Raw genomic sequence first — 27,653 nt, 5'->3', positions numbered from 1 at the left:
CGGAGTCAGAGGAGGCTGAGGGATGGAGATGGGGGAGTGGGGCGGGTCCGCGGGGACGGGGCGTTGCCAGGCCGGCCGGTTGCCTAGCAACGGTGGGCAGCGCGTGACGTGCGCAGCCGCGTCGGGGCCCGCGGTGCCCGCCCACCCCCGGGAGGCTCGCCCGGGCTGCGGTGAAGAGGACGCTCCGTAGACTCGGCGCCGGCCGGCTCCCTCTCCGCGCTCTGCGACCGCCGCGGCGAACATGGTGAGCGGGGTTCTGGGGCGCCTCGAGGTCGGGGCGGCAGGGGAGGGAAGAAGGGACCCCGGCTTCCGCTGCCGCGACCCGCCGGGCCGCGCGCAGGGGCGACTCGCCGGCCTCCACATTCTCGCTGTCGCCGCCGCCGCGAGGCCTCCCGCGCGGCCTCGGCAGCCCAGCCGGGGCCGATCGCCCGGCGCCCCGGCTTCGCCGCCAGGGCCCACCTGCCCTCCCTCCAGTGGAGGCTTCGTCGGCGCTGGTTTGGCCGAGGCCGGGCGCGGGCGGTCAGCGACTCGGGTGGTTTCGGCCCGGTAGGTCTGTGCATCTAGGGAAAGGAATGAGGCCTTGATTGAGCCACCTGGGGCGGGGGAGGGGGGGCGCGGGATGACCACCTGGCCTGACCCTGGTGATTCTGAACCTGGCCTGTGGCACTTGACTGCTGCCCCCGACGGTTCGGTCCGCGTCCCTCCGGTCCGGCCGGGCGGTGGCCTGTCTGGCTTCCCCGTGTGGTCACAGATTTTCTTTTACCTGCAGGCAGGTTGGTTCTGCCAGCCCTTGGCGTACAGCGGGGTGGCCCTGACGCTGGGATGCTAATAAAAGTAAATGAAAAAGCTTTGTCAAGTCTATCAAGTTATCCGAGTTGCTTAAAAGTAAACAGATGTTCTGCATATTCTAGATGTTGGACCTTTTGTTTAATGTACCTATTTTTCCCTCCAAAGTAGCATTCTAGTTTGCTGTAGAACCGTGGTATTAACTGGACAACCAAGTAGAACATTTAGTCATTTTCTTTAGTCCGCGCACACTGTTACCATTTTTGGTCAATGATTTGCAGGCGAAGGCTTACCAGACTTTGTTAGAAATATTACACTGTTATTGCATCTGTCTGCCTGAAAGCAGCTAGTACCAGTTCATCTGCATACAAAATGTTTTCACTGAGTAACAGTTTGGATTTTCTTAAGGTATTCTTTCATAGTTATGCCGAGTGGCTCATTAGTGGAAGAAAAAAGATTAACCAGTAGTTTCTTAATGACTGAGAATACGGAGTAGGAATTTGCTGTTCGATTTTTGATTCTTCTTTGGTTTAATTCTGTGAGCTACAGAGAGGATCAGCATCTTACAACTTTTTAACTGCTTTAAGATTATACTACTTTATATATTACTCTACACTAAAAGACTTCATCCAACGGCTTTGAGTTTTCATCAATTTAAGGCCATCCATTCCAGTCCAAGTGCTTTGAATCAGATTGGAGCCTGCTTTAGTGCCTTCTGATATGATGTAGCTTCATTTTCTGTTTGAAAAAAGAATCAAACCTTTTTACTTTAGTTAAATGCTTGAATTTTAAAGCTTAACTTCATTTCTGTACATTCAAATAAAATGGTCGGTTTTATTTATGGCTCAAGAGGAGGAGAAATAAAAATCAAGATGGGTGGAGTCTGAATACATTTCAAACTTAGGAAAAATTTATGAACTACTCTTGTTTGGATGCTTTCAATGTGAGTTCAGAATGCAGATGACTATTTCTATTTTTTTAATTGTGTAGTTGATTTACAATGTGTTAATTTCTGCTGCCCAGAAAAGTGCTTCAGTTGTACATATATATATATATACACACACACATACACATGTATACATTCTCTTTTTAAATATTCTTTTCCATTGTGGTTTGTCACAGGATATTTGAATATGATTTATTTTGCTGTACTGTAGGACCTAGTTGGTTATCCATTCTCTGTATAGTAGTTTCCATCTGCTAGCCCCAAACTCCCACTCCATCCCTCCCCTAACCTCCTCCCCCTTCACAACCATGAATTGAATTTGTTCTCTGTGTCTGAGACTCTTCTGTAGATAGGTTTATTTGTGTAGATGACTATTTTTAAAAGTTACTGTTCGATTTAGGCTTATGAGCACAAGAGCATCCTCCCTTCAATCCGGCTGTTAAAGAATATAGTGAAGATTGAAAAGATTGAAAGTTATTCCAGACTGTAGCACTTTACGTCTGTGTTTGAAACTATTTAGATCTGTTGGTTAGTTTCTTAGCTTTTTTTTTAGGATTAAGTATTAACTGCTGATGAGTTGGTTCTACATTAACAAAATCACTTCCTGGTACTCACTAACTTCTAGAAGCACTTGGGAATAAAGTAACTTGAAACCAACCCCCAAAATCACCCTGGGCACTTTAAAATGAGATTTCATGTTTGCATAGTCTCACTTTACAGTGCCAAAAAAAAGAAAAAACAAAAAACACCCCATAAGCCTGCCCTTCACAGGAACCATATACACACTCCAAACAAAACTTTGGTGTGCGTGTGTACTGGGTGTGCCAGCTTCCTCATACGAAGATTATTTACCAGCCTATCATCAAATTCCTAGGGTTGTCTGCTGAGTAGTTCTTCCTGTTGGGTATGGATTGACACATCACAGGAGACTGGCCTAGCTACTCTTGTGATAATGTAAATGCATTTGCAGCATAGCTGTGTGGCTCTCTGGCCAGTCAGTGTAGTCTTGCCCCTGAAATAGTAAAGGTCTGCATGATAATCTCACCCTTCAGTCGCTCAGTTGTGTCTGACTCTTTGCGACCCCATGGACTGCAGCACAACAGGCCTCCCTGCCCATCACCACCACCTCCTGGAGTTCACTCAAACTCATGTCCATCGAGTCGGTGATGCCATTCAACCATCTCATCCTCTGCCATCCCCTTCTCCTCCTGCCTTCAATCTTTCCCAGCATCAGGGTCTTTTCAAATGAGTCAGTCAGTTCTTCCGTCAGGTGGCCAACGTATTGGAGTTTCAGCTTCAACATTAGTCCTGTTCCAATGAATATTCAGGACTGATTTCCTTTAGGATGGACTGGTTGGATCTCCTTACAGTCCAAGGGACTCTCAAGAGTCTTCTCCAAAACCACAGTTCAAAGGCATTAATTCTTCCTTAACCTCACCCTGATCAGAACTCAGCTCTAACAAACTGAGCTGTTGGCTCAGAATGAATTATAAGTGTATCCTGCCACCTGATGATTAGCAAAAACGTTTTTACTTACAGCCATCCAGTAGAAAAGGCTGGTCATGTATTATTCCTATGCCTGTTTAACATATTTGAAAACAGTCTGTAAAGGATTAATTGACTTGGGGCCTTTTCTGCTCCATATCTGGTTTTAAAATAATTTAAAAACTGATTTTGAAACATTTTAAGCAGGAAGGTACACAGAATTAACAGTTTCCTATGTACAAAAGAAGATTAACTTTTTTGCCATATTTCATGTTTTTATGTTAGGTAAATTATGCATCTTCATCCCATTTCCTTCCCTCCCTAGAGGTAACGTCTCCTTGTCAAAGAAGTAATACACTTACTGGCCAATTAAGGAGATGATTTTTGCAGGCTGTTGGGATTGAGAGAACATTAATTAAAATGAGGAACATCTGCAAAAAAAGAAACCTGGGGCTGATAAACTGAGAAGGGCAGGGTCATTTTGTTACCCTGAACACAAAATGATGGGAGTGGATTTCTTAATCATCTCTGCTTTCCAGGAGCACAGGGCTCAGGTACAGTTCAACATGGTCACCTGCAGCTGATTCATTTGATTCTCATTGATGTTCCACACTTTGAGCTGTACATGTGTGTATCTGTATTATGTTTCCTTGATGTATTGTTAGTTTTTATATAAATGTTACCATGCTTCATGCATCCTTTTGCAACTTTGAGAAAAAGAGCTTTGTGAGGTTTAGTTCTAGTTTGCATCCCATCAGCCAGTTACTCTATGTCTTTTCATTACTTGGCATTATGTGACCTTGAAAACCAATCCAGTAGGTGTGAAATGGGTTCTCATTCTTTTAATTTGTGTTTCTCTCATTAGCAATAGCTGAGTATATTTTCATTTTTTACACGCATACATTCTCAGTGAGCCTGACATTGTTTAAATACTCCTCATGTCTTCATCTCAGCTCATTTGTGGATCCATAAAATCCAGCCTTAAAAGAATATTAATGAGACATTTCAGAACCAGACCTGCGTAATGAAGACTGATGTCCCTCATCTCTGGCACCTGCTTTTCTTTAAGCTCAATACTCTTAATTCTAGCCAGCTGCCCTTGTGAGGCTCTGGTAGTGGTAGAGTGATCCAGAAGAGAGTTCTATGTTTGGGTGTGGAGATTAACATCCTCTGCTTTATCCGTATCCTTTTCTTTCTTTTTTCCTAGGCAGTATATTTAGCCAAGATATTTTAAAAAGAAAAAAGAAAACAAACACGGGGATAGATGGAAAATCTGTACTTTCTGCTCAATTTTGCTGTGAACCTAAAATGTCTCTAAAAAAAAAGTTTATCAAAAATAAGCAAAAATAACCATTATCGTTTTTCACAAATAGAACTGGTTTAAGTCAAAATGATGTTTTTAGTATATAGGAAGACTAAACATTTGTGTTTTTATGACAATGTAGCTATTTTCTTTCAGTAATAATTGAGCTGAACTCAATTTGAAATTTAAAAAAAAATTGAAACTCTTTAAAAACTGTTTTTTTAAAATGTACATTGTTTTTATCTGCAGAGTGACTGATCTGATCTGATCTGAAGGCTCTAGTCTGAATAGCCAGGTCTAGTCTCTGTTGGACTCTTTGGTATTTGCATACCTAAATAATGCTTGTCATTTCAGCATCTTGAGCTTCCTACCCACATAGCATAATATTCCTCTCCAGGTTGTCCATGAGAGATATACCCAAAGATTTGTATTATACATCGCACTCAGAAATGTTTTAATTCCTTTTTCTTCTGTCCCTGCCGCCTTGCCTCAATGTTACAAGTGAGTTTCACTTGGAATTGTTCTTCTAAAAGCTGTCCCCTATTCATTTTGCTTGAAATTTTACATCGGGAGAAGCATAGAAGAGAGACGTCAGATTGGTCCATCTCAGTAATGCTTTGACAAACTTGTTGCTTAATTCATCATGGACTCTTCTGTACAAGGACTGCATAGAGTTGAGTGATCTTTAACTCTTTTAAGATTGCCTTCTAGTAGCTGACATTGTAATGCTTATGTGCTGTTTACCCTATTTCATGATGTGTCTGCTGTGTTAAAATTGAAGAATCTATTTTTTGGTAGATCTTTAAAAAATACCCGATTTCAGTAAAAATGCAATCAAAATTCTTAAAATTCATATTTTAATTTGTAGTGTGAAATAACAAGACTTTGGCTTTACTTATTTTTGACCTGACAAGGGACCATCAAAGAACTCTTATCTTACACTGTTACAACAAGGTTTAGGATGAGTGCTTGAAAGATGGAAACTTCAGTGTATACTATAGCAGGAAACCTAATTTAAAAGTAATTTATCTTTGTTTGTGCTTTTGGATCACCTTAAGGAAAGACTGTTTACTCCTTTCAACATTTTTGCGTTACTTTATAGGTTGTTGCTACTCTTTGTCTTATCACAGAAAAGAAAGATGAATTTTCTACCCATATTCCTATCTTGATCTGTTTTCAGGAGATTGCCAACTTGTAAATGTAATTAGTGTTTATTTTTTAATTGTTTCATGTAGCCCATTTTTGCTCATAGTTTGTTTTTTTTTTTTGGTAGTAATAGAGCTGAAAGTAAAGCATGGGCAAATATGGGTAAAACTTCTCTAGGTTGCTAGGGAGCAATCTTATAAGTCAGTTGTCGAAGCTCTGAGGAATTCTCAAATTTCTGTGTTGAGAATGTTTTAAGTCATCTTTAGACCAGTGTTGTTGAATAGAAATAAAATGTGAATTACTTACGTATTTAAATTTTACAGTAGCCCCATTAGAAAAATAAAAAGATGAAATATATCTGAAATATGTCAACATTTAATCAATGCAAAAATGAGACATTTTACATCCTTTTCTCATACAAATTGTTTGAAATCCAGTATATATTTTTATACTCAACACATCTCAATTCAGACCCTCAGTTTTCACTGGACACATTTGGTATATATTTAGATATAAACTTTACAGTTGAAAAAGTAGATTCACATACCTAAGTTGCTCCAAGCTTATTTGGTTTTCCAGTAATGGAATGGATAATTGATTTTAAATTTTAAGTTAATTAAAGAAAGTAAAAGTGAAGTCGCTTATTTGTGTCTGACTCTTTGCAACCCCATGGACTATAAGCCTGGCATGCTCCTCTGTCCATGAGATTTTCCAGGCAAGAATACTGGAGTAGGTTGCCATTTCTTTCTACAGGGGATCTTCCTGACCCAGGTATCAAACCCACGTCTCCTTCATTGCAGACAGACTTCTTACCGTCTGAGTCACCAGGGAAGTCCCTAAGTTAATTAAAGTGAAATATGGTTAGAAATGCAGTTACTTGCCACACTGGCCATGTTTAATGGACTCAGTAAACCACATGTAGTGGCTAGTGGCTGCCTTGATGGACCAGTGTCAGACTTTGTAAGGGGAAGTTAATGTGGATACCAGCACTTTTGTTAATTCTCTGCATGTTTGCATATGACTGCTGAGATAGCACTGTTACTGATTGCACTGTTTTATGGGACTTGTTAAGATGTTTTGTGGAACTGGACCGTTGAGCTCCGTAAGACAGGATTTGTGTGTTTCAATAGCATGAAGTCTCTGCTAGTAGGCCCGCAACAGATGTTGTTGAATGAAAGTGAATGAAAGGACATTCTTCGTTATGATGGGGCAGGTTCCCACAGAGATGGATTGCTTTGATTTTTATGCTTATTATTCTTCCTTACCTTTTTTTAAAAAAATACAATGGAAATTGAGTTTTAAGTATCTTCTCTTTGTATAGTGTTATAATGTAATTTGAGTCTTATAGTGAAAATCCTTTGAGATAGATAAGGCAAGTATTGTCCAGAGTGGCAGCTTTGATATAATTCTGGCGTACAGAAGCCCCATCAGCAGTGCCAGTTCCCTTCTCTTAAAAATGAAACAATGATATTTGATGCTCACCGAGGTATCCTGAACCATAGAAGAGCACTTGAAAGCTTAACAAAGAACAAGAAGTAATGCTGTCTCAGATAACTTATAAGTATTTACTGTGTGTCGGGCATTGTGTTACTGTATCTCACTCATCCTTACAGCAGCCCAGGGAAGGGGTATTGTATCATAGCTGTGAGACTACACCGGGTCTGGCTGTCTAGGTGTTTTGACTCTTGCCACTTATTAACTATATGACCTTAGACACATGACTGACTGTGCGGTGTCTCCAGCTCATCATGCTTCCAGATGGGGATGGTAATAGTACCTGCCATCCCAGCATTCTGGGTGAGGTGTGTATGTAATAAACTAAAGCATACCTGGCACATGGTTAAGTGCTGCTTATCAGCATTGGCTGCTGCTGCTAAGTCGCTTCAGTTGTGTCCGACTCTTAGCGACCCCATGGACTGCAGCCTACCGGGCTCCTCCGTCCATGGATTTTCCAGGCAAGAGTACTGGAATGGGGTGCCATTGCCTTCTCCGCAGCATTGGCTAAAATAGTAATATTAAACCACCTTTGATCCAAATTACATGAATAGTCTCATTTCTTTATATTCTGATTACACTAGTGCATACTTAAATAATTGTAGATAAAATGCAAACAGTGGGTGAGTGCATTAAAACATGTCTTTTTAGTTGTTTATTATATTCTTTAAATTCATGTTATTTTGCTTGGAATCATTATACATGATCATTTTTTTATGATCAACTTTTTAATTTGACTTCTCAGATGACTTTGATTCTAAATATAAAAAATCTTGTCTTCCACTCATATTTTTCCTGAAGTAATTAATGGAGATTGAAACACAGTTCTTCTTGGCCCTCAAGGTTTACAATGGAAGTGGAAGTGTTAGTTGCGCAGTCATATCCAGCTCTTTGCAGCTCCATGGACTGTAGCCCACCAGGCTCCTCTGTCCATGGGATTCTCCAGGCAAAAATACTGGAGTGGGTTGCCATTTCCTTCTCCAGGAGATCTTTGCAACCTAGGGATCGAACCGAGGTGTCCTGCATAGCAGGCAGACTCTACCATCTGAGCCACCAGCGAAGCCCCAAGGTTTACAACATCAACAGTTTATCAGTAAATACTTAAGAAATTATATGCCAAGAACTGACCTCAGCACTTAGGATACAGTTCTGGGTAGAGGGGGATTGTGTGTATGTGTTAGGCAGAGGACATTGATAAAGATACCAGAGTTAAGGTGGTGTGTCATTGTGATTTTGTTTCCTTGATGTTGAACACCTGTTCATGTGCCTCTTGGCCATTTGTATGTCTTTGAAAAAAACATGTATTCAGAGCCTCTGCCCATTTTTTAATTGAATTTTTTGTTCCTGAATTGTATGAGTGAGTTCTTTACATATTTTAGATACTAACCCCTTATCAGGTACATGGTTTGCAAATATTTTCTCCCACGAGTTCAGTTGGATGGTTTCCTTTGTTGTGCAGAAGTCTCTTCATTGATATAGTTCCACTTATTTGTTGCTTTTGTTGCTTTTGTTCTTGTAGTCAGATCCAAATAATCATCACCAAGACCTGTCAAAGAGTTCGCCATCTGTGTTTTCTTTTAGGAGAGTCACCATTTCAGATCTTACATTCAAGTCTTTAATCCATTTTTTGAGTCATTTTCCTTATGTTGTAAGATTCTTTTGCACATGACTGTCTACTTTTCCCAGCACTGTTTGTTAAAGCACTGTCCTTTCCCATTGTACAGGTGACCCTTGAATAGCACCAGTTTGGGTCCACTTAGCCACGGATTTTTTTCAATAGATCTGTGCTGCGGTACTACACAATGTGTGGTTGGTTGCATCCACCAATGTGAAACCACGGATTCAGAGGGCTGACTGCAAAATTATATGCTTCTTTTCAGCTGCACTGAGGGTCGGGCCCTCTAACTCCCAAGGTATTCAAGGGTCAACTGTATAATCTTGGTTCTTTTGAGGTAAATTAATTGACTATATATACATTAGAATATCAGTTATAAGAAAGAAATGTTAATAACAGATGTGGGTGAGGATGTGAAGAAAAGGGAACCCTTGTGCACTGTTTATGGGAATGTAAATTGGTGCAGTCATTATGGAAATTGGGCTTCCCTGGTAGCTCAGATGGTAAGGTGTCTGCCTGCCATGTGGGTTAGGTCTGTAGGTCAGGAAGATCCCCTCAATAAGGAGATGGCAAGGCACTCCAGTATTCTTGCCTGGAGAATCCCGTGGACGGAGGAGCCTGGAAGGTTATAGTCCATGGGGTCGCAAAGAGTTGGACACGACTGAGTGACTTCAGTTTCTTTCTTTCTTTTCTTTTTTTCATTATGGAAATCAGTATGGAGATTCCTCCAAAAGTTCAAAAAGAACTACCATATGATCCACTTCTGGGTATTTATCCAAAGGAATAAAAGATGTATGCAAGCCCTTGTTCATTGCAGCGTTCTTTACAGTAGACAAGACATAGAAGCTGCCTGTGTTCATTGATGGATGAGTGGATAAAGAAAATGTGGCATATATATGTGCACTTATAAATACATAAATGTAATATTACTTAGCCATAAAAAAGATGTTTTACCACTTGCAACAATATGGATGGAGCTTGAAGGCAACAAGCTAAGTGAAGTAGGTAAAACAGAGAAAGACAGATACTGTATGATCTCAATTATATAAGGAGTCTAAAGAAAAAACCCACACTCGCAGATAAGAGAACAAACTGATGGTTGCCAAAGAGGATGGTGAGCGAAATGGGTGAAGGTGATCTAAAGACACAAACCTCCGGTGTTCCCGGGATGTCATGAACAGCTTGGCGACTATAAGTAATAATACTTACTGAATATTTGAAAGTTGCTAAAAGAACAAATCCTTAAAAGTTCTTATCGCAAGAAAGAAGATTGTAAGTTTATGTTGATGGAAGTTCACCAGACTTATGGGGACTGTTTCACAGTGTATACAAATACTGAATCATTACATTGTACTGTACACCTGAAATTAACAGTTTATCAGTTATAGCGCAAAAAATATCTTTCAGTTTCACCATCTTCACAAGTACTTTCATGGATCCTTGATGTGATATGCGGTGAGTTGTCACTTATAAAATCAAGCTATGTGAAATTTTTCCTTCTTTAAAAGTTTTTTTTTTTTGTCAGTCAGTTATGAGGAACCTAAAAAACAAACATAAATTTTTGCAAAAAGCATTCAGAGGACTGAAGTTTTGTGTCTTTAAGAAAAAGACAAGAATAGCATGTCTCATCAGGGGAAAAAACAGTCCAAGGGAGATCAATGGAAATTGCTAGAAGTGTTTTTAAAGTGAAAGTGAAGTTGCTCAGCTGTCTTTGACTCTTTGCGACCCCAGGGACTGTAGCCCGCCAGGCTCCTCCAGCCATGGGATTTTCCAGACAAGAGTACTGGAGTGGGTTGCCATTTCCTTCTCCAGGAGATCTTCCCGACCCAGGGATTGAACCCTGGTCTCCCACACTGCGGGCAGACTCTTTACCATCTGAGCCACCAGGGAAAAGGAAATTTAGAAAGGAAATTCCTTTTTTTAAAGGAAATTTAAAACAAAAATTATTTATTTGGCTGCGCTGGGTCCAAGTTGTGGCATGTAGGCTCTAGTTGCCTGACCAGGCATGGAACCCAGACTCCCTGCTTTGGGAGTGAAGAGTCTCAACCTCTGAACCCCTGAAGTTCTGCTTACAAGTTTTTTGCTCTTTTTTTTCCCCTTCAGGAGACCCTAAAGTTTTGAGATACAATCTTTTCATTGGTGTAAGTATTGTACTGTAAAGGATGGGGAAAAACATGTTGAAGGGCATTTCATAGAAATGGAATAATCATTTTTCAGAACCTAATCAAGTAGATGATATTTCTTAGGTAGAATAGTTAGTTCTTCCCCTTAAGGAATGCAGTCTAGAGAAAGTTGATCACGTCCTTGGTGATGCTGTGCTAGGAATGATTATCCTCTGTGTTGGCACATGGAAGCCTTGAGTCACTCGGGTTCAGATGGTGGTTGAGGGACCAGGTAAGCCTTGACTTCCCAGAGGAGATGCCTGAGCTGAGCCCTAGAGGCTTTGCCAGAGGAGAGGAGGAAAGTAAAGCACCACTCATGCGTGTGGTGCATTCAGGGAGTCACAGTTGTGCCTGACCGCAGTTACGTGGTAGGTGTCGGGGAGAAGTGGGAAAGGAGACTGGAAGGTTACGGCATAAAGGACTTGCGTGGCATGGGTTTATCCTGAAGGAAATGAGACGCTTGAAAGAGAACAGGAAAGACCTAGGACTGCTTGCCATTGTGCTCGCTGCTGCTTGGTGTTCCCCCTCCCGCTCTTCTGTCTACATTTTGGGAGTGGGTAGGAGGGGAATGGGGACTTTTATTTTCTCTGTCAGGTTTATTGTTATTTTTTTTTTATTGTTGTTTTTAAATTTTTTGTTAATTTTATGTATTTTATTGTTGTTGTTAGGTTTTATTTCTCTGTCCGGTTTGTTATTGTTCCTCCCCACCCTCTCTGACTCCCTGCCTCCCAGCTTGGGTGAGGAACCTGTTAACCCTAGTCAGATTGTCTGTATGAGTGCAGGCAATCCGAGCAAGAGAGATTGATTATTTTTTAGCAACTGGGCTTTTATTATGTCTAGTCTACTTTGGTGTTGAAATAATTTTTCTGTAAGATTTGTTTTTCTGGTGAGGTTATGGCTGGTGGTTCAGAGAATTTAGGTTTTTGAAGTAGAGGTTCCTCGCACCCCCCCCACCCCCCGCCCAACTAAGTAAAGTGTATCCATAAAATCATTTTTGTGCACCTCTGAATTTTACCATATAGCTGGTAGAGTTGCTGTTTGATCTGCATAGACTGTCTCAAGGACATGGTTTGTTTTGCTGTGAGGTGAAGAAGGACTTGTACAAGTGGTAATTGGCTATCAATTTAACGCTGTTTGGTCGCCCTGGTTTGGGGGAATGAACCAGTGAGTTAGGGCAGGGAGTTAACTTGGAATGTTTTCTGGATCACTGATAGTCTTTGTAGTGACTGTTTAAATGAAAGAGTGGCCATCCCTCGGGGTGGTGTGGCCTTGGGAGACAGGCTGTCCCACATCTAGGGCCTATGGGCACCTACCTATCTTGGCTAGTGGGACAGGAACTTAACTAGCTCCTTCTTGCGCCCTTGGTCAGGCCCCCATGAGCAAGGCACAATATATAAAACCATCCTCAGCAGCTCTGGACAGTTTGGACTTACCAAGGGATAGAGGATGCTGTGTGTCGATGGTCTGATCTATACTTACTGGGCAGGGACAGACTGTAGTACAGAAACTGTTAGCTCACCCCACAGGTCCAAGTTTTCATCCTTGTGAATTGTGGTTTACTGATGTAGGTCAGGTTTATAAGTTTTAAATTATCTGGTGGTTTTGACTTTTTCCAAATTAACACATGGAATACACCCCTCTCAGAGAGTCTGTTATCTGAATTCCCCCCCAAGATTGCCTCCTCACCTCCAGCAGTAGTTGGCTATAATTGTTAAACTCAAGTTGAAATCCTGACCCTTGGAGGCATTATTTTACTGCCTAGTACAGTAACTGAGGTTCCTGATGATACGAGGCATCCATAAAGCTAAATAGTTTTTCCAAGACAGAAAATGACATAATAAGCTATATAAATTTGTTTACCCAAAATGTACTGTTTTAGTATGTATTGAGTAAATTTTTTGTATGTTGTTTTATATTAAGCTACTTAAAGTCCTCAGTTGCATCAGCCGTAGTTCACATGCTCAGTCACCCATGTGGTAGTGGCTGCTGCGTTGAACAGTGCAGATAGAGAACGTCTGTGTCATCACAGAAGGTACTATGGCTCAGCACGGCTCTCTGGAACAGTGGACTGCAGAGTCAGAGATGCCTGGTCAGGCTTCAGGGCCTGGTGGTAGAGTGACACCTACACATGGCCACCTATTTTCCTGTTTTCGGCGTGTTAACTGAGCCAGAAAGACTCTTCTGTTGACCCTCGCCAGAATTCCTGGGATGTGGGGTGGCGGCAGAGTGGCATTCAGGAGGAGACCTGGGCACCTAAATCCTTCTCAGACTTGCATTCGTATTTATTTGAACATTCAGTGGCATTTTGGTAGGGAGACAGATGTATGTGTTCAGCACCCTTCTTGACCCAGAATCTGTGAGGCTTTTAAACCTTACATGTAAAAATGTCCCTGACATAGTTGTCACTCTCATTTGTTATCTCAACATTATTGCTCCGAGGCACTGTGTGTAGTAGGCAGAAGCCTAAATATTTTGTAGTCAGTAATTTTCTGTTTCTCCTGGCCCTTGTGCAAGGAGAGTGTAGGTAAAGGATATCCATGAACCCATTTAAAACTCCCCAGTTCCTTTGATTAGCATTTATGCTGGGTGTTAAGAGTTGGCAGGTTGAGAAAGGACGTAATTAATGCCTTTTTTTCTGCCAGGTTTTTGTAAATTTGAAATTGTATTTGTCTGCTATGCAATATCCTACTTTCAAATATTTCAGACTCTCTCAGCTTAGAGAAATAATTTTTTAAAATATAATAATTTTCGGAGGTAAGACAGTAGCTTTCATTCCTGTTTTCTCCAGTGAGGGCTTTGTTGGGTATAGCTGACATCAAGTTTGGAGCCGGTCAGGCGTCGTCCTTGCGTTTGGTGGTGTAGGCATAGACCACTGTGATATTCTGGGGAAAGATGGGCTGCTGTGAACCATCACATTTTAGCTGGTTCAGTTGTTTACAGTAATTGAATCAGAAACTTGAGCTTCTTTCGAAGCTTACCACCCTTCCACTAGAATGGAGAGAATTGATGTTTTAAATGTGTTCACTCATCTGCAACTTTAAAATACCCAGTGTTTTACAGTCTTTGTAGCTTTTCCTTCCCTCTCTGTTAGTAAAGATAAGTTTTTAAAAACAAGTGTACATTGAGTGTATGTTGAGTATAAAAGGCAGTGCCTCCATGTATTCATTTAGTCTCTGAATCAGTGTTTTACAGAAGCTCTTCTAGAGATGACTCAGGTTTGAGATCCGTTTCAGACGGTAAAGAATCCACCTGCAATGCAGGAGACCTGGGTTCAATCCCTGGGTTGGGAAGATCCTCTGGAGGAGGGCATGGCAAGCCACTCCAATATCCTTGCCTGGAGAATCCCCATGTACAGAGGAGCCTGGTGGGCTAAGCACTCCCATGCTTCAAGAACAAGTTAAAACTGGTAGCCACATGAGATAAAATACAGTGAAGTTAATCATTTAACAGCAACTATTTTGACATGGGGGTGGAGTTCTAAGAGCAACTGCTAATTCTCCAGTGGTCACTGATACAGAACAGAGAGAAACTCAAATTGTGGATAACATATCTTTTTAAGGTAATCACAAGGCTCTTGTTGTAATAGCAGATCTATTTTTGCTCTCAAGATTTTCTTTCCTAACTGCAGCAGATTTTGGTCCTATTTCAGAGTATCCTTTAAAGGTCTTTATTGTTAAAACTTTGCAGTTGAATAAAAATAACTCTCTAGAAATAAATTTCCTTTTTTTTTTTGGCCTTGCTGGACAGCATGTGGAATCTTAGTTCCCCAACCAGGGATCGAACTGGTACTCCCTGCAGTGGAAGCACGGAGTCTTAACCCCTAGACCACCAGAGAAATTAATTTAGAATCCCAACTGAGCTTGGTTTTCCTTTAAAAAAAAAAATAGACTTTGGATGTTTTTTTTGACAGCTTAGCAGTTAATATGTTAATAATTAACATTTTAGAAAAATACTGAAAACTGATACTTATGGGAGAGGATCTTTTCTGTTAGGTAAAAACACAGTAAACAAGTGGTTGTGTGTATCAGGGTTACACCTGCTTTGAAGATTCCTTGTAATGTCTTTTTGTGGTAACAAATCCAGGGGACTTACTACTCATAGGAATTCTTAATCTTTATGATAGATGGACCATATTTCAGAATAATTGGCTTCTTTACTGCTGTGTCTTCTGTTTGAAACACCATGTGGAGAAGGGACCCCTTTAGGCTTTACAAGGAGACCGTGTTCCCAAAAATGCTTTGACTTTGGGCCTATTCATTTTTGTAATGTACTCTTATCTCTACTGCTTCATTATAAAAATTAAACTTGTAGGCAGAGAAGTAAAATAGCAATGAGTGCTAAGATTTTATCATGTTTCTTAAAACTTAAAGCAGCAGTGTATCAGTCTTCGCCTGGAGTTTATTGGCCATGTAAGAATCTCAGAGTCTGCCCCAGATACTCTGAATCGGAATCTGCACAATCTGCTTTTAACAGGATCCCCAGGTGATAATACTGATCTAATAAGTCAGCTGAGGAACTCATTTACTTTGGAGATGTTAAGTGACACACCCGAGGTGACGCAGCTGGTTGTGGGGAAGCTTGGGTGGAGCTGTTGCTCTCATAATTCTGATACTTTAATTTCAAGTTAGCTTCTTTTGGCCTCTAAAAAGTTAGTAAACTATAGTTACTTAAGGATTAGTTTTCCTTTTTTCCATCCCACCAGTCTCTACCCCAGCTTTGCAGTTGGCTCCCTGTCGCCTGCTGATGGAAGGCGGAAGAAGAGCCCTGCTGGTGCCCCGAGCCGTAGCGGGTGCGGGTGGGGGGCGCGGGCAGAGCCAGTTGGGCTGGAGGAGTAGTGGTTCCCTTGCCTTCTCAGTCGGCCCTTGCGGTTTTTGTTTTAGTTTAGCTTCATAAGAGTCATTATCAGGGGTCTAGGGACCAGTTGTTTAATCTTCCATACCAAATATATTCCAAGTATACGCTAAGTAAACCAAAGTCTAACACATTGAAGCGTATTTTATTCATTACAATTGAATCAAATAAACATGTTGCCTTGTACATTTTTTAAATTACTTTCAAGGGCAAAAGCTGGTGTTACAGCGTTAACTCGTCACAAAGAGATTGTACTTGTATAACGAAGATGAGTGTTTCGTGATGTTAGTCAGCCTCCTGCTGACTAAATACTTGATTCTGACTCACTCCTTCCGACCCTCCCTTCCCAGCCAGGGTGTGGTGCACAGGTGACTGTCACCTTCACCGCGTCCGCCTACCCTCCTCCCTGCGTGCTTCCCCTTTCCCTGATGAGGTCTTCATCAGCTCTTGCCTTGCTGACAGAATCAGCCTTGCAGGTGATGGTCTTGCCACAGTTCTCTTCCTGCTTGGTTGTCTTATGCGTCTCTTCATTATTTTCCAAAAGCGCAGCTCTGGTCACCTTTATGTTGAAAATATCCAGTACCTCCCCCCTCCCCCTGCCCATCCCCATCTCAGTCCCCTCTTCTCATGTTGTGCACGCTGGGTCCTGTTAGTCAGAAACTGTCTTTTCATCCTTCCAGGCCCTCAGAAAGAGTGACTCACGAGAGAGTGGAAACGCTCCGTGACTTACCTGTGTCCCCACCCCACCCCCAGTTTGCCTGCTATAAACGCCCTTCTGTTGGAGTTTATCAAGGAATAATGAGTGTTTTACCCCTGTCTTCGTCTTCTCCATCAGTGCATGTCCTTGAGAATCTGATTCATCTTTGATATCAAGTGAATATAAAAGTGAACAAGACAGACTTAAGAGTGTTAAGGCACTTACCACCCCTTTGGGGAGACAGTCAAATAATCTTACAGACAAGACTTGAAACTGTAGTGAGTGTCATGGGTTAGAGACACATGGAAGTATGCGGTAGTGGTTTTAACTCAACTTGGTTTTAGAGAATTGATCTGAGGTATAAAGAGTGAATGAGGCAGAGAAGGGTGAAAAATCAAAATAAAGATTCTTAACTTGCTTTACATAGATGACTGTGACGACTGGAACAATATTTCTCCTAAAGCAGTAACAGAAGGTTTAAGAAAGTAGTTTTTAGAAGTGGGAAAGTGATATTGTGCAACTTTTGAGGTAATTTTCTGGCCTTAATTTTCTGTATCTATGTGGATCAGATTAGTTAGGACTGAAGTGAATATGGTTAGATTTGGATTAGATCAGGTGGGATTGAGGTGAATTATGGCTTCCCAGGTGGCTCAGACAGTAAAGAATCTGCCTGTGATTCAGGAGACCTGGGTTCAATCCCTAAATTGGGAAGATCCCGTGGAGAGGGGAATGGCTACTTACTCCAGTATTCTTATCGGGAGAATCTCACGGACAAAAGAGCTTTGTGGGCTACAATCCATGGGGCCGCAAAGCGTGGGACACAACTGAGCAACTGACACGTTAACTTTAGTGATTGGATGTGGATTAGATTAGGTGGGACTGTGGTTCAGTTGCTCAGCCATGTCCGACTTTTATAATGAATGAATGATTAAATGGCCCAGTTACCTTAATACTAAGTAACTGCTAGGATCTTTGTGTATTTTAACCCCCAGAATTCTTACATGCAGTTTTAAGTAACAGCTTTATTGAGAGTCAGTTCATAGACCGTAAAGTACAGTTCACAGATTTTCAGTTTTATCTCCAGAGTTGTGCACCCATCACCACTGTCAAATTCCAGAACATTCTGTCTCTACAGAAAGAGGCTCCGTAGTCACTCTCCATTCCCTCTCCAACCACTCATCTACTGTCCATGGATTTGCCTGCTCTGAACATTTTATGAAAATAGAATTGTGAGATATGTGGCCTCTTACATCTGGTCTTTCATTTGTTCAGTTGCTCAGTCGTGTCTAATTATTTGCAATCCCATGGACTGTATCATGCCTGGCTTCCCTGTCCTTCACTGTCTCCCGGAATTTGCTCAAACTCATGTGTATGGAGTGATGTCATCCAACCATCTCATCCTCTGTCGCCCCCTTCTCCTCCTGCCCTCAATTTTTCCCAGCATCAAGGTCTTTTCCAATGAGTCGACTCAGCTCTTCACGTCAGGGGGCTAAAGTATTGGAGCTTTAACATCAGTCCTTCCAGTGAATATTCAGGGTTGATTTCCTTTAGAACTGATTAGTTTGGTCTCCTTGGTGTCCAAGGGACTCTAAAGAGTCTTCTTCAGCCTCCCAATTCAGTCTTTCACTTAGCATAATCTTTTTCAAGGTACAGTTTGAAGTGTAGCAGGTGACAGCATCTCGTTGTTATGGTGAGTGATATTCCATTGTATGGATATGCCACGTTTTGTTTATCTGTTCACCAGCTGATAAACATTGGGTTCTTTCTACTTTTTGGCTGTTAGGAATAATGCTGCCATGAACTTTCAGGTACAGATTTTTGTATGGACGTTCACTTCCTTTGTATATACAACTAAGAGTGGCATTGCTGGGTGTTAACTCCATGCTTAATGTTTTGAGGAACTGCAAGACGGTTTCCTGAAGCATCTGTGCTGTTTGACAGGTTCTTTCAGCAATGTTTAAGGGCCCTGTTTTGTCAACAGCCTCACAAAGATTTGTCATTGTCATCTTTTTTGTTAACAGCCATCCTAGTGTGTGTGCAGTATTTTTTCATTATGGTTTTGACTTTATGGCACTTTCCTAATGACTAGTAATGTTGAGTATTTTTTCGAAGTGCTTCTTGGCCATTTTTAAATTTTCTTTAAAGAAATGTCTATTCAGATCGCTTGCCCATTTTTAGATTGGGTTGTCTTTTTTTTTTTTTTAAACTGTGGTTATAAGGTTTCTTTTTATATTCTAGATACAAATTTCTTATTGGATGTATCGTTTGCAAATTTTTTTCCTAGTGTGCGGGTTATTTTTTCATCTCACATGCATTTTAACTTCTTAAAAACTTGATGTTAATTTTGGGTGTCATTAACAATTGGTATTGTTCAGTAGTTAAATTCCATTAAGTTTACAATTCTTGTTTTAGAAAAGCTAACATGCAAACCAAAGTAGTTAATGAAGCATAAAAAATTGTAAATAAAGTTAATGAGAATAGCACATTCCTTAAGATGAAAAGATCAAAACCCAGTTTTAGATCTTCCGTTACCAACATCTTGTGTGACCACTTCTTCATTTAAGGATAGCAAATATTATATGATAAAAGGTTGTGTGTTTTCTTCTGGTCAGTACAATCCCGAATTAAGTTATCCTCTTTGTTATAACAGTGAATATCTACTTTTAATTAAGATAAAATTGACATGTAACATGTAAGCTTAGGGTTTACAGGGTGTTGGTTTTTGATACATTTATGTATTGCAATACAGTTATCACTGTTAGTTAGCTAATACTTGTATCACATCACATAAATATTTCTTTACTTGTGGTGTAAATAGTTAAGGTCTAGTCTCCTAGCAATCTTACTTATTCTAATTTTAATTTAAAAGTTGGCGATTTTTTAAGTGAAATTTTAAAAGGTATGTGACTGATACATTACTGGATATTAATCATAATTTTGACATGTGAATAGAACAAAAACCTTTAAAATATTAGCAAAGGGTATGCTGTAGAAGTGGAGTTTTCCCAACCCAGCTACTCTGACCATCTGTTATTCATTATGAAAAGAATCTGGGAGGGGGTGTTAACACCTGAACTGCAGAGAGAACTCCCCACAGTCTGGGCTCTGAGCAACCTCTGTGAGAAGAAACTAGCCTACCACCCCAGGAAGCTCTGTCTTCCAGGTTCTGGGGTCAGAGGAGCCGCTGTGGCCACATCTTCCCTTACTCCCACGTAATGTGATGAACGGCTTTGTACGTGTCATCTTTTTAAAGTTTAATGACTGCGATTAGTGTTTGCAGCTCAGATTTTCTAGTCTTCCTAGTAGATGACATGTAAGTGCATACCAGTCTATAACCAGAAGTCATAGTGTTTTTTATTTGGCATGATAAAGGTTGTACCCCTTTATGATGTTCTTTTCTTCTCACTCTAGGCCTCAGGAGTGCAAGTTGCCGATGAAGTATGTCGCATTTTTTATGACATGAAAGTTCGGAAGTGCTCCACGCCAGAGGAAATCAAGAAAAGAAAGAAGGCTGTCATCTTCTGTCTCAGTGCAGACAAAAAGTGCATCATCGTGGAGGAAGGCAAAGAGATCTTGGTGGGAGATGTTGGTGTCACCATAACCGATCCTTTCAAGCATTTTGTGGGGATGCTTCCTGAAAAAGATTGTCGCTATGCTCTGTATGATGCAAGCTTTGAAACAAAGGAATCCAGAAAAGAGGAGTTGATGTTTTTCCTGTGGTAAGCATTGTTAAAAATACCAAGTTTTCATAAACTCAGAGTTAATCTCTTGTTGTCAGCTTAGCTCCTCTCCAGAGTCTTCAAGACACTGTGCCCAGAGCCAGCCCTCTTCCCAATTGATTTGTGCTTTTGAAGCGGGTGCGGTCGTCATCTTTGATTGGGATTTGTTCTTCGTCCATACTCTCCAGGAGGGTAGCTGCTGGCCTCTTGGGGCTATTGACATGAGACAAAATCAGAAGTTCGGCTTTAGTTTGAGTCGCCACATTTCAGATGCCCAGTAGTCACGTGTGATGAGTGGCCGCCTCGTTAGGCAGCGCTGAGACAGAACATTCCCATCACTGCAGAAAGCTCTGTCAACAGTGCTGCTTCACACAGCGGGAAAGAACTGTAGAGCCATTTACATGGCCTTTTTCTTGAAAGGCTGTTTAAATTATTCTGGTCTTTTCAAGTAAATTCATACTTGAGATTAAGTTTGACTTGAAAGTCACCCTGATCCTCACTTAGTCATATTACTATACATCCCATGATATGGAATTGCCACATAGTGAGAATCTCTCCAGCTTCTAAAGGGGCAGGTGGTAATGGCTTGTGATTTGGGGAGCAAGGGTGGGCCCTGTGGGTCCTCTTGATCCTTTGGCCTGAGCTGGGCAAGGCAAGCAGGGGTTTAGCTCTTTAGCTGTGTGCCAGGGGACTGGGAGATCAGAGCATTCTGGTTTCAAGGAATGTGACTCTAGGCCACCCCTAGTCCACTGCGGCCCTTGGCTGCACCTGGGGAAACAGATGCCATGGGGTTGCAGAGATGCCTTGGGGTTACAGACGTGAGGTCATATTGGGCTCTTGCTGTGGAGCAGGCCTGGTAGCCACAGACACATGCTTAAAGATAGTACTGAGTATTAACACTGAGCATGTTGAATGAAAGTGCATCTGTTAAACTTTTATTTCTGCTGCATGCCAGGTGTTGTGTTAGGGCTGGGAAAGTAGCTGTGAAAAAAGCAGGGAGAGCCCTGGCCCCTCTGGAATTTACTCTGAGCCGCAGATATGGCAGGTAAAAGTTTAAGCTTTTAAATTGGTGAATATTTCCTTTATTTGCACTATTTTTATCCTGGTTTTTTATCCCTTTTTTTCCCCACTAAGAAAATGATACATCGTCATTAAAGAACATTTGGGAAATGAATGAAGAAGAGAAAATTCCAGTGTTAGTGCTGTGTTTTATTTTGCATTGTTACTTTTTAAAACATAAAACCTTATTTTAGGAGTTTCCTGTAAAAGGCTCTGTTTAGGGCCCAGGGAATGGCTCTTAAAGTATTTTAAAGATCTGGTTAGAGTAAAATGAGAACAGCTAAAGCTTTTTTTGTCCCTGACCTATTTTGCATAAGAAACGTACCCACTGAATTTTGTAGCTCGTGTATCTGAGGTCCACGTTGTGGCTTTGCCACCCTCCTTGGACCCTAGAATGGGGAGGAATGCGCATCTTGTTCCCAAGAATAGACTTGGCCTGCTGTTGGCAGGCATCAGACTGGGTGAGGGACACACAAGTCCATGGTGTTCATGACTGATGATGTCCTGGAAATGTGGCCACTAAATGGAGTTGTTAAGTGCTTAAAAGTATTTAACTACACTCCTTTTACCCTTTGGTGTCATGTAGTGTAGAACGCAGGCGGGCCTGAGGTTCAGTGGTGCAGTGAGAAATAATGCATGTGTGGATATGCAGTTTGAGGAGATGAGATTTTTCTGTGGGTTGTTAATGTATCTGTTGCTTTTCAGTATTGCTGCTAATGAATGTGGTAAAGCGTATGCAGTATTTTTTCAAGAGGGGGAGGCACTGAAAAATCTGTGAATGTAACGTAATAGTAATATTAGCAAGACATCATTATCGCTGAACTTCCATTAAGCTTAGAAGAAGAAATCTTTGTGTTGTGTTTTGTGACGCTAGACCGAGATGGAAAACAGGCGCACACGGTCAGAGTTTGCTGCTGGAGTGGACCTGGGCACGGTGACCAGGAGGGCAGTGCGGGGACTTGGACTTCACTCACATTCTTCTCCCGAAAAAACCTGAAGCAAAAATTGGGAGCATTTCTTAATTCTGGGTGGCAGATACTTGATTCACAGATTATTCTCTATACTTTCCTGTATTTTGAAAGTTTTTCCCACCAGAAATTATTAAAAAACCTCTCATGAAGATGGTGGTTATTAGCCTGAACTCAATCCTTTATTGATACAAATGATTAAAAAGGTATTTTCAAGAAGACAATTGATAATACAGTGAATTATCCAGTGTTGTTTATTTTCACTCCATTAACTGAATCTGATCATTGGTCCCTGACTTTTTTCCTTGGTCAACACAAGTTGCTCTATGTATGCGCGTCCGGCACAGTCTCGGAGCAGAACTGGAAAACCGTGCAGTTGGAAAAGTTCTCCCAGAAGGCTGAGGGCCCTCCCCCATCTGATGCAGTTGTGTAGCGCGATGTTAGTTGTGCTTTCTCTAAACTGGTTTTCTTCTTTTGGGGCCCCTCTCCTCTCCAGGGCACCAGAACTAGCTCCTCTGAAGAGTAAAATGATCTATGCGAGCTCCAAGGATGCCATCAAAAAGAAGTTCCAAGGTAAGGTCTAGCCTCCGCCAGGTGTCGGGTGTGGCAAGCCAAGGAGTGGGGCTTCATTTCAGAGCGGCTCCTCATCTCCTTGGTAAACCTCCACACGGAGCGAAGGGCACTGCTTGTTCTGAGGACACCCGGAGGCAGAGCCGGCTCTCAGCACGTCTCTGCCTCCTGCAGGTCCTTGGGCCGGGAGGCCTGTGCCTGATACTCTGCGCTCTCAACATTGTGTGTGTGTGTGTGTAGCTTGTTCAGTCTGGTTTGAAACTAGTTTCAGACGTTGCCAAGTTTCTCTCAGGGCAGGTGGAGACAAATTGGTTTATATCGGTCATAGTAAGTGATAAATCTGCTGTTGCCTCTGAACGTAGCCAAGTAGCAAAAAGGACGTGTTCATAAATGGGAAGGGATGCTCTTATTGCTGGCTTTTCTTTGGAATGGTATGGTTTTTAGGTTATTGACTCAACTGTGTCCAAAGGAGACTGGCCAGGGCTGGCCGGTTATATGTGACTTGCCGCTGGGTCACGGGGATCCTGAGAAGATGGCCTGGACCTACTTTCTGTCTCCAACCAGATGGAGATGCTGGTATGATGGACAGAGCATGGGGCCAGTGCCCGTAGCCCACTGAGGGCTGAGCTTGTCATCTAACTGCTGTGTGGCTCAGCCCAGACTGCATAACCTCTGTGGGCCTGGGTCCTCCCAGCTGAGGGTGGGAAGGTGCCCGCCTTCCTGCTGTGACTGGCTCCAAACCGCTGGGAGAGCCAAGGTCACAAGGGCTTGGCCCATGGTCATGTTCATTTGGTTTCACTGTGACTGGTTTTATATTCTTGCAGTAGGGCAGATTTGCCTTAGCTTGTTTTACGTGGGAAAACAAAATTCTCACTTCCTTCCCTGAAACCTGGTGCTGCCTCATTGCATCCCTGTCTGGCTCCACACGTGCTTGTTTGGTGTGGGATGTATCCCGGCTCTGTGTTGCCGTCCCGGAGAGGAGCTGCTCTGTGGACACGCTCTGGTGACTCGCAAGGCATCCCCCTCCTGCCCTTCTCCCCAGCGAAAGCATCTCTGGCTTTCTCCCGGTGGTCCCGCGTGGTCTAGAAGTTGCCCCTCTGTGCTAAAAGCAGCTCAAGAAACAGTCTCAAAACTACGGAAAACCAGAAAACAAGGCAGCTGTTCAGAAGCGAGCAGCTGTTTGCAGAGCCTCTGCTGTACACGGGACTCCCGGTGCCGTGCGCTGTCCTCCCGAGAAGGCCATCACTAGGCCGTCTCTGAGAGAGCTGCCTGGACGTGGGGTGTGCAGCCACCGGAGGGCTGCTTTCTGGGCAGAATGATCCCCTTTGTGCTCTTACTCCTCAATCCAGCCGGCTGAATCAAAGTGTCAAATTCATGTATTAACGTACGTTTCAAAAACCAGGAAAAAGGATTCCTACTCCCGCTTTTTAACTTTTTTGTTGAAAACAGCCTACCTATGGAAAGCGTACGTGAAGCATGGTTGTCTCCTGATCTGATGACCAGCATCCCAGCCTCACTGCTGCCCCTCCCTGCCCCCTGCTCCTAACAGCGCAGAGTAATTCTGGCTGATTTTGTTATGTGAGTGGAAGCGTCTAGAATGTGCGCTGCTAGGTCTGGCGCCTCTTTGTCAGCACTAGTTCTCGAGTCTCTCTCGCCGGTGCCCGTGCTTTCAGATGACTCATCACCGTGTACTCGCCCGCGGTTTGCTCTGCCACAGCTGTCCCACCCCTGTTTAAACCGGCCTTTTAAAACAGTTGCTGTGTTAAAGAAATAGGTAAACCGCTGCCATAACTAAACATAATTGTTTTCTTTCCTCCCTAGGCATAAAACACGAGTGTCAAGCAAATGGGCCAGAAGACCTCAATCGGGCTTGTATTGCTGAAAAGCTAGGTGGATCCCTAATTGTAGCTTTTGAAGGATGCCCTGTGTAGACCATCATCTGGTGCCACAAATCGAAAGCTTCTGTGTTTAATGTTATCCTCTTGCTATGTATAAGTAAAGCAGATAATGTTTAGGCTAGGGACTCACTGAAGGGGAGCTGTCTTGTCATTTGTGGGGGTAAACTATTCTATGAACATGTGCAAATGGCCCTAAATAAATCTACACTCTAAAACTTTATTGGTGTGAAATTAACTTCTTACTGGCCAAATGCCTGTTTGGATGAGTTGGCTTGTTATAAACATTTTTGTTAAAGCTCGTAATTTTTAATATTTAATAGTGCAGTTCACAAACCAGTAGGTGGCCACATGAAGAGAATTACTGCATCTTTGTTAACCTCACCAGGTATTTACTTTTTTCTTTTTTGCTTAGAGATTTGGTCATAATCTGGTTGTAATTTTGGCCCAAATTTCTTTATTCTGTTGAGCTAAACTGAATCAGGGAAAGTAGTTCTCCTCACATGTAACAGCACTAAAGTCCTAACTTGGTGATTCTACTGGATGCATGGTAGAGACTGCCTTGAAAGGTGTAGGCTTCGAACCAGTGCTGACCTTGCAGAGCGCTGTTGCAGCCCATAGTTGGTAGAGAAAGCCACTCGCGAACCTGGGGCCACTCACTCACAGGGCTGGTCGGGAGGCTGTTCTGAGAGTGGCCTTGCACCCTGGATTCAGGAGAGTGTGCACCATCTTATAACAGCGAATTGTAAAGCAGACCTGGGCTCCAGCGTAACCCACTTTGTTAATGAAAAACGGTGAGGGTAGTGTATTGACAGACTGTGACTCTGTGCTGTCTTTAACTAATTATGTCTCCTTCAGAACTTTGTTGCTTCTGGTATGATAAAGTATGGAAGAATGTTACTTTTACTCTAGGGCCCGGGAGAACTTCCTCTCCTAGAGTAGCTTGCAACTGTACATGCGGTGTGGAGCAGGTATGATGGACGACACAGGAAGCCGCGCTGAGCACCCTGGAAGTGACTGTCCTTCACATCACAGGCATAACACTGAGCACCTAGAGACCCACAAACGGTGGAATTTAGAAGTAGCAGTACTGGCTTTATGTAATAAAGGAAGCATTTTTAACTTCTCTCCTGTGTAATTATTCATGCGTGACTTGGGAATAAAGGATTTTGCCTTCCACATGTGTGGTTAGGTGGGGAGGCTTGGCTATTTCAGACAATTACAGTTAAGATCACGGCTCCTTCCTCCTCTGATTGAATGAAAAGGTTGGTATATATTTGGAAGTCGTTCTTATTCCAAATGTTTATCTAAATGCCAGGCTGTTATCTCTTCTCTTGTTTGGGAGCCAAAAAAAGGTTATGCTTTGATCAAAATACTTCTTTCCAGATTATCTAGAAAACGGTGCTGGCTACTGGTGACATACAGGCTGCTTGTCATTCTTTCATCCTAAATTTCTCTACTGCAAAGCAGTGCTCTCAGTGACTGTATGGATAGGCGCCCGAGAAGCACTGCAGGCCCCAGACGGCCTTGGTGAAGAATCAGCCTCGGAGGCAGAGCCAGGAGGTTCAGGAGACAGTCTTCTCTGTGGTTTCACCTTGTGACGTGTGGAGCCGCTTGTATGAGCACCTGCCTCTGTGCAGGTATGTGTGTGGGGTGCTGTGGGGAAGGTTTCGAGCAGTGCCCGGGGGTGTGACATGTAAATAGCTCCTGGCACTCAGCTCCAGAAATTGGGAAATGCTAATAGTCACTTCTCTGTCAAGGAGCTTCTAGATTCCTGAGGTTGGGGCCCTAGATTCTTGCTCACCAGCACTACAGGTAACTGTTGCAAAATGAGAGTCTTGGACCTCAGCTGACCCTGGTGAGGAATACAACTGCAGGTATTGTCTGCTTCCAGCACATTTATACTTTGACAGGTGCTCACACATTGCAGAAGAGCGGGTGGAAAGCTGACTCAGGGTTCATTGAACGACTGCTCTTCTGCCCCGAGGCAGTGGCAGCAGATACCACCACTGACTTTTAGAGCTAACAGACATTTAGAGGTGGGCTGTGAAGTTAGTTATTCCGAGAATATTAATCTCAGAGAAAACCATGAACACAGTGACAGGTGGAAAGATGGGGCTTGGTCGAGTGGGTTCCTTTCCTAGAGCCCCTCTCCCCTCAGAGTACAGCTGGTCCACACACACCTGTGTGACTTCCACTCTTTACCAGCTCGTCTTTGGACTCTCAGAGCCTAAATGGGCCTGAGGACAGACATGTTGATTGGTCACAATTTGGGGTATTTTCAAAATGTGGAAGCCATCTCCAGACCAAGTTCTAGCTGGGCTGGGGCTGGAAGAACGGTCACTACATGGTTGGGGAGGGGCACTGAAAGGGGACTTACTGAGCCAGGGCCTCAGCCAGTCCAGAGAGGTAAAGTAACTTGTCCAAGGTCATACAGCACTCGGGTCTCTCCCCCCACCCCCCCCACCCTGCCAAGGTATTCCCATCACACCCCTGGTGAGTTATTTATTTGTAAAATCTGGAATTCTGAGTTAGGTTTTGTTCCATTTGAGGCTGGAAGGAAACCAACTCTTCTTTTGGGCTCTGCGTCCTATTAGGCATTTGTGGAGCATGTCTGGTGGTTTCACTGCCTGAAGGCCAGGCATCCCAGGGGTTGTGCATTTTATTGACCCTCCCACGCAGGTGACCAGAGGTAGTCCAAAAAGCTGCAATGGGGCTTCCAGGTCTAGAGGGGCTGCTAATGGGCAGCGAGACCCTGAGCTTCAGGTCAACCCCGGGAGCCTCTGAACTTGGATGTTTTCAGAGCTCCCAGCTCTTCTGTCACCTGGGGTCTGGGGTAGGTGGCTGCCTCTCCACGCCCCCATCTACCCCTGACCGCCTCCCCCATCTTCTTGAGCCTGAGGTTGGACCTGGCCCCTGGACAGCAAGGTCTGCAGGCTCCCCCTGCTGGCCGGGAG

General features: G+C 42.8%; 1 protein-coding gene and 1 long non-coding RNA gene across 2 annotated transcripts; both read left to right on the top strand.

The window, feature by feature from the left end:
* The first annotated feature begins 167 nt into the window (after nt 1-167).
* On the top strand, nt 168-25,822 carry DSTN (destrin, actin depolymerizing factor). The gene is made up of 4 exons (XM_086333828.1): nt 168-244; nt 19,897-20,204; nt 22,728-22,804; nt 24,623-25,822. Exons 1-4 carry the CDS (start codon nt 242-244, stop codon nt 24,730-24,732), a joined length of 498 nt encoding a protein of 165 aa, XP_086189954.1. The 5' UTR covers nt 168-241; the 3' UTR covers nt 24,733-25,822.
* LOC147360910 (uncharacterized) lies at nt 4,309-18,176 on the top strand. The gene is made up of 3 exons (XR_015139490.1): nt 4,309-4,398; nt 16,913-17,013; nt 18,133-18,176. It is a non-coding gene; the product is annotated as an uncharacterized LOC147360910 (long non-coding RNA).
* Nucleotides 25,823-27,653: the final 1,831 nt, after the last annotated feature.

The sequence above is a fragment of the Bos grunniens genome, chromosome 13, assembly GCF_055505025.1.
Source record: "Bos grunniens cultivar Pamir isolate PY7600 chromosome 13, Bosgru_T2T1.0, whole genome shotgun sequence".
NCBI classification, from domain to species: domain Eukaryota; kingdom Metazoa; phylum Chordata; class Mammalia; order Artiodactyla; family Bovidae; genus Bos; species Bos grunniens.
This window is presented reverse-complemented; position numbering and strand designations above follow the sequence as displayed.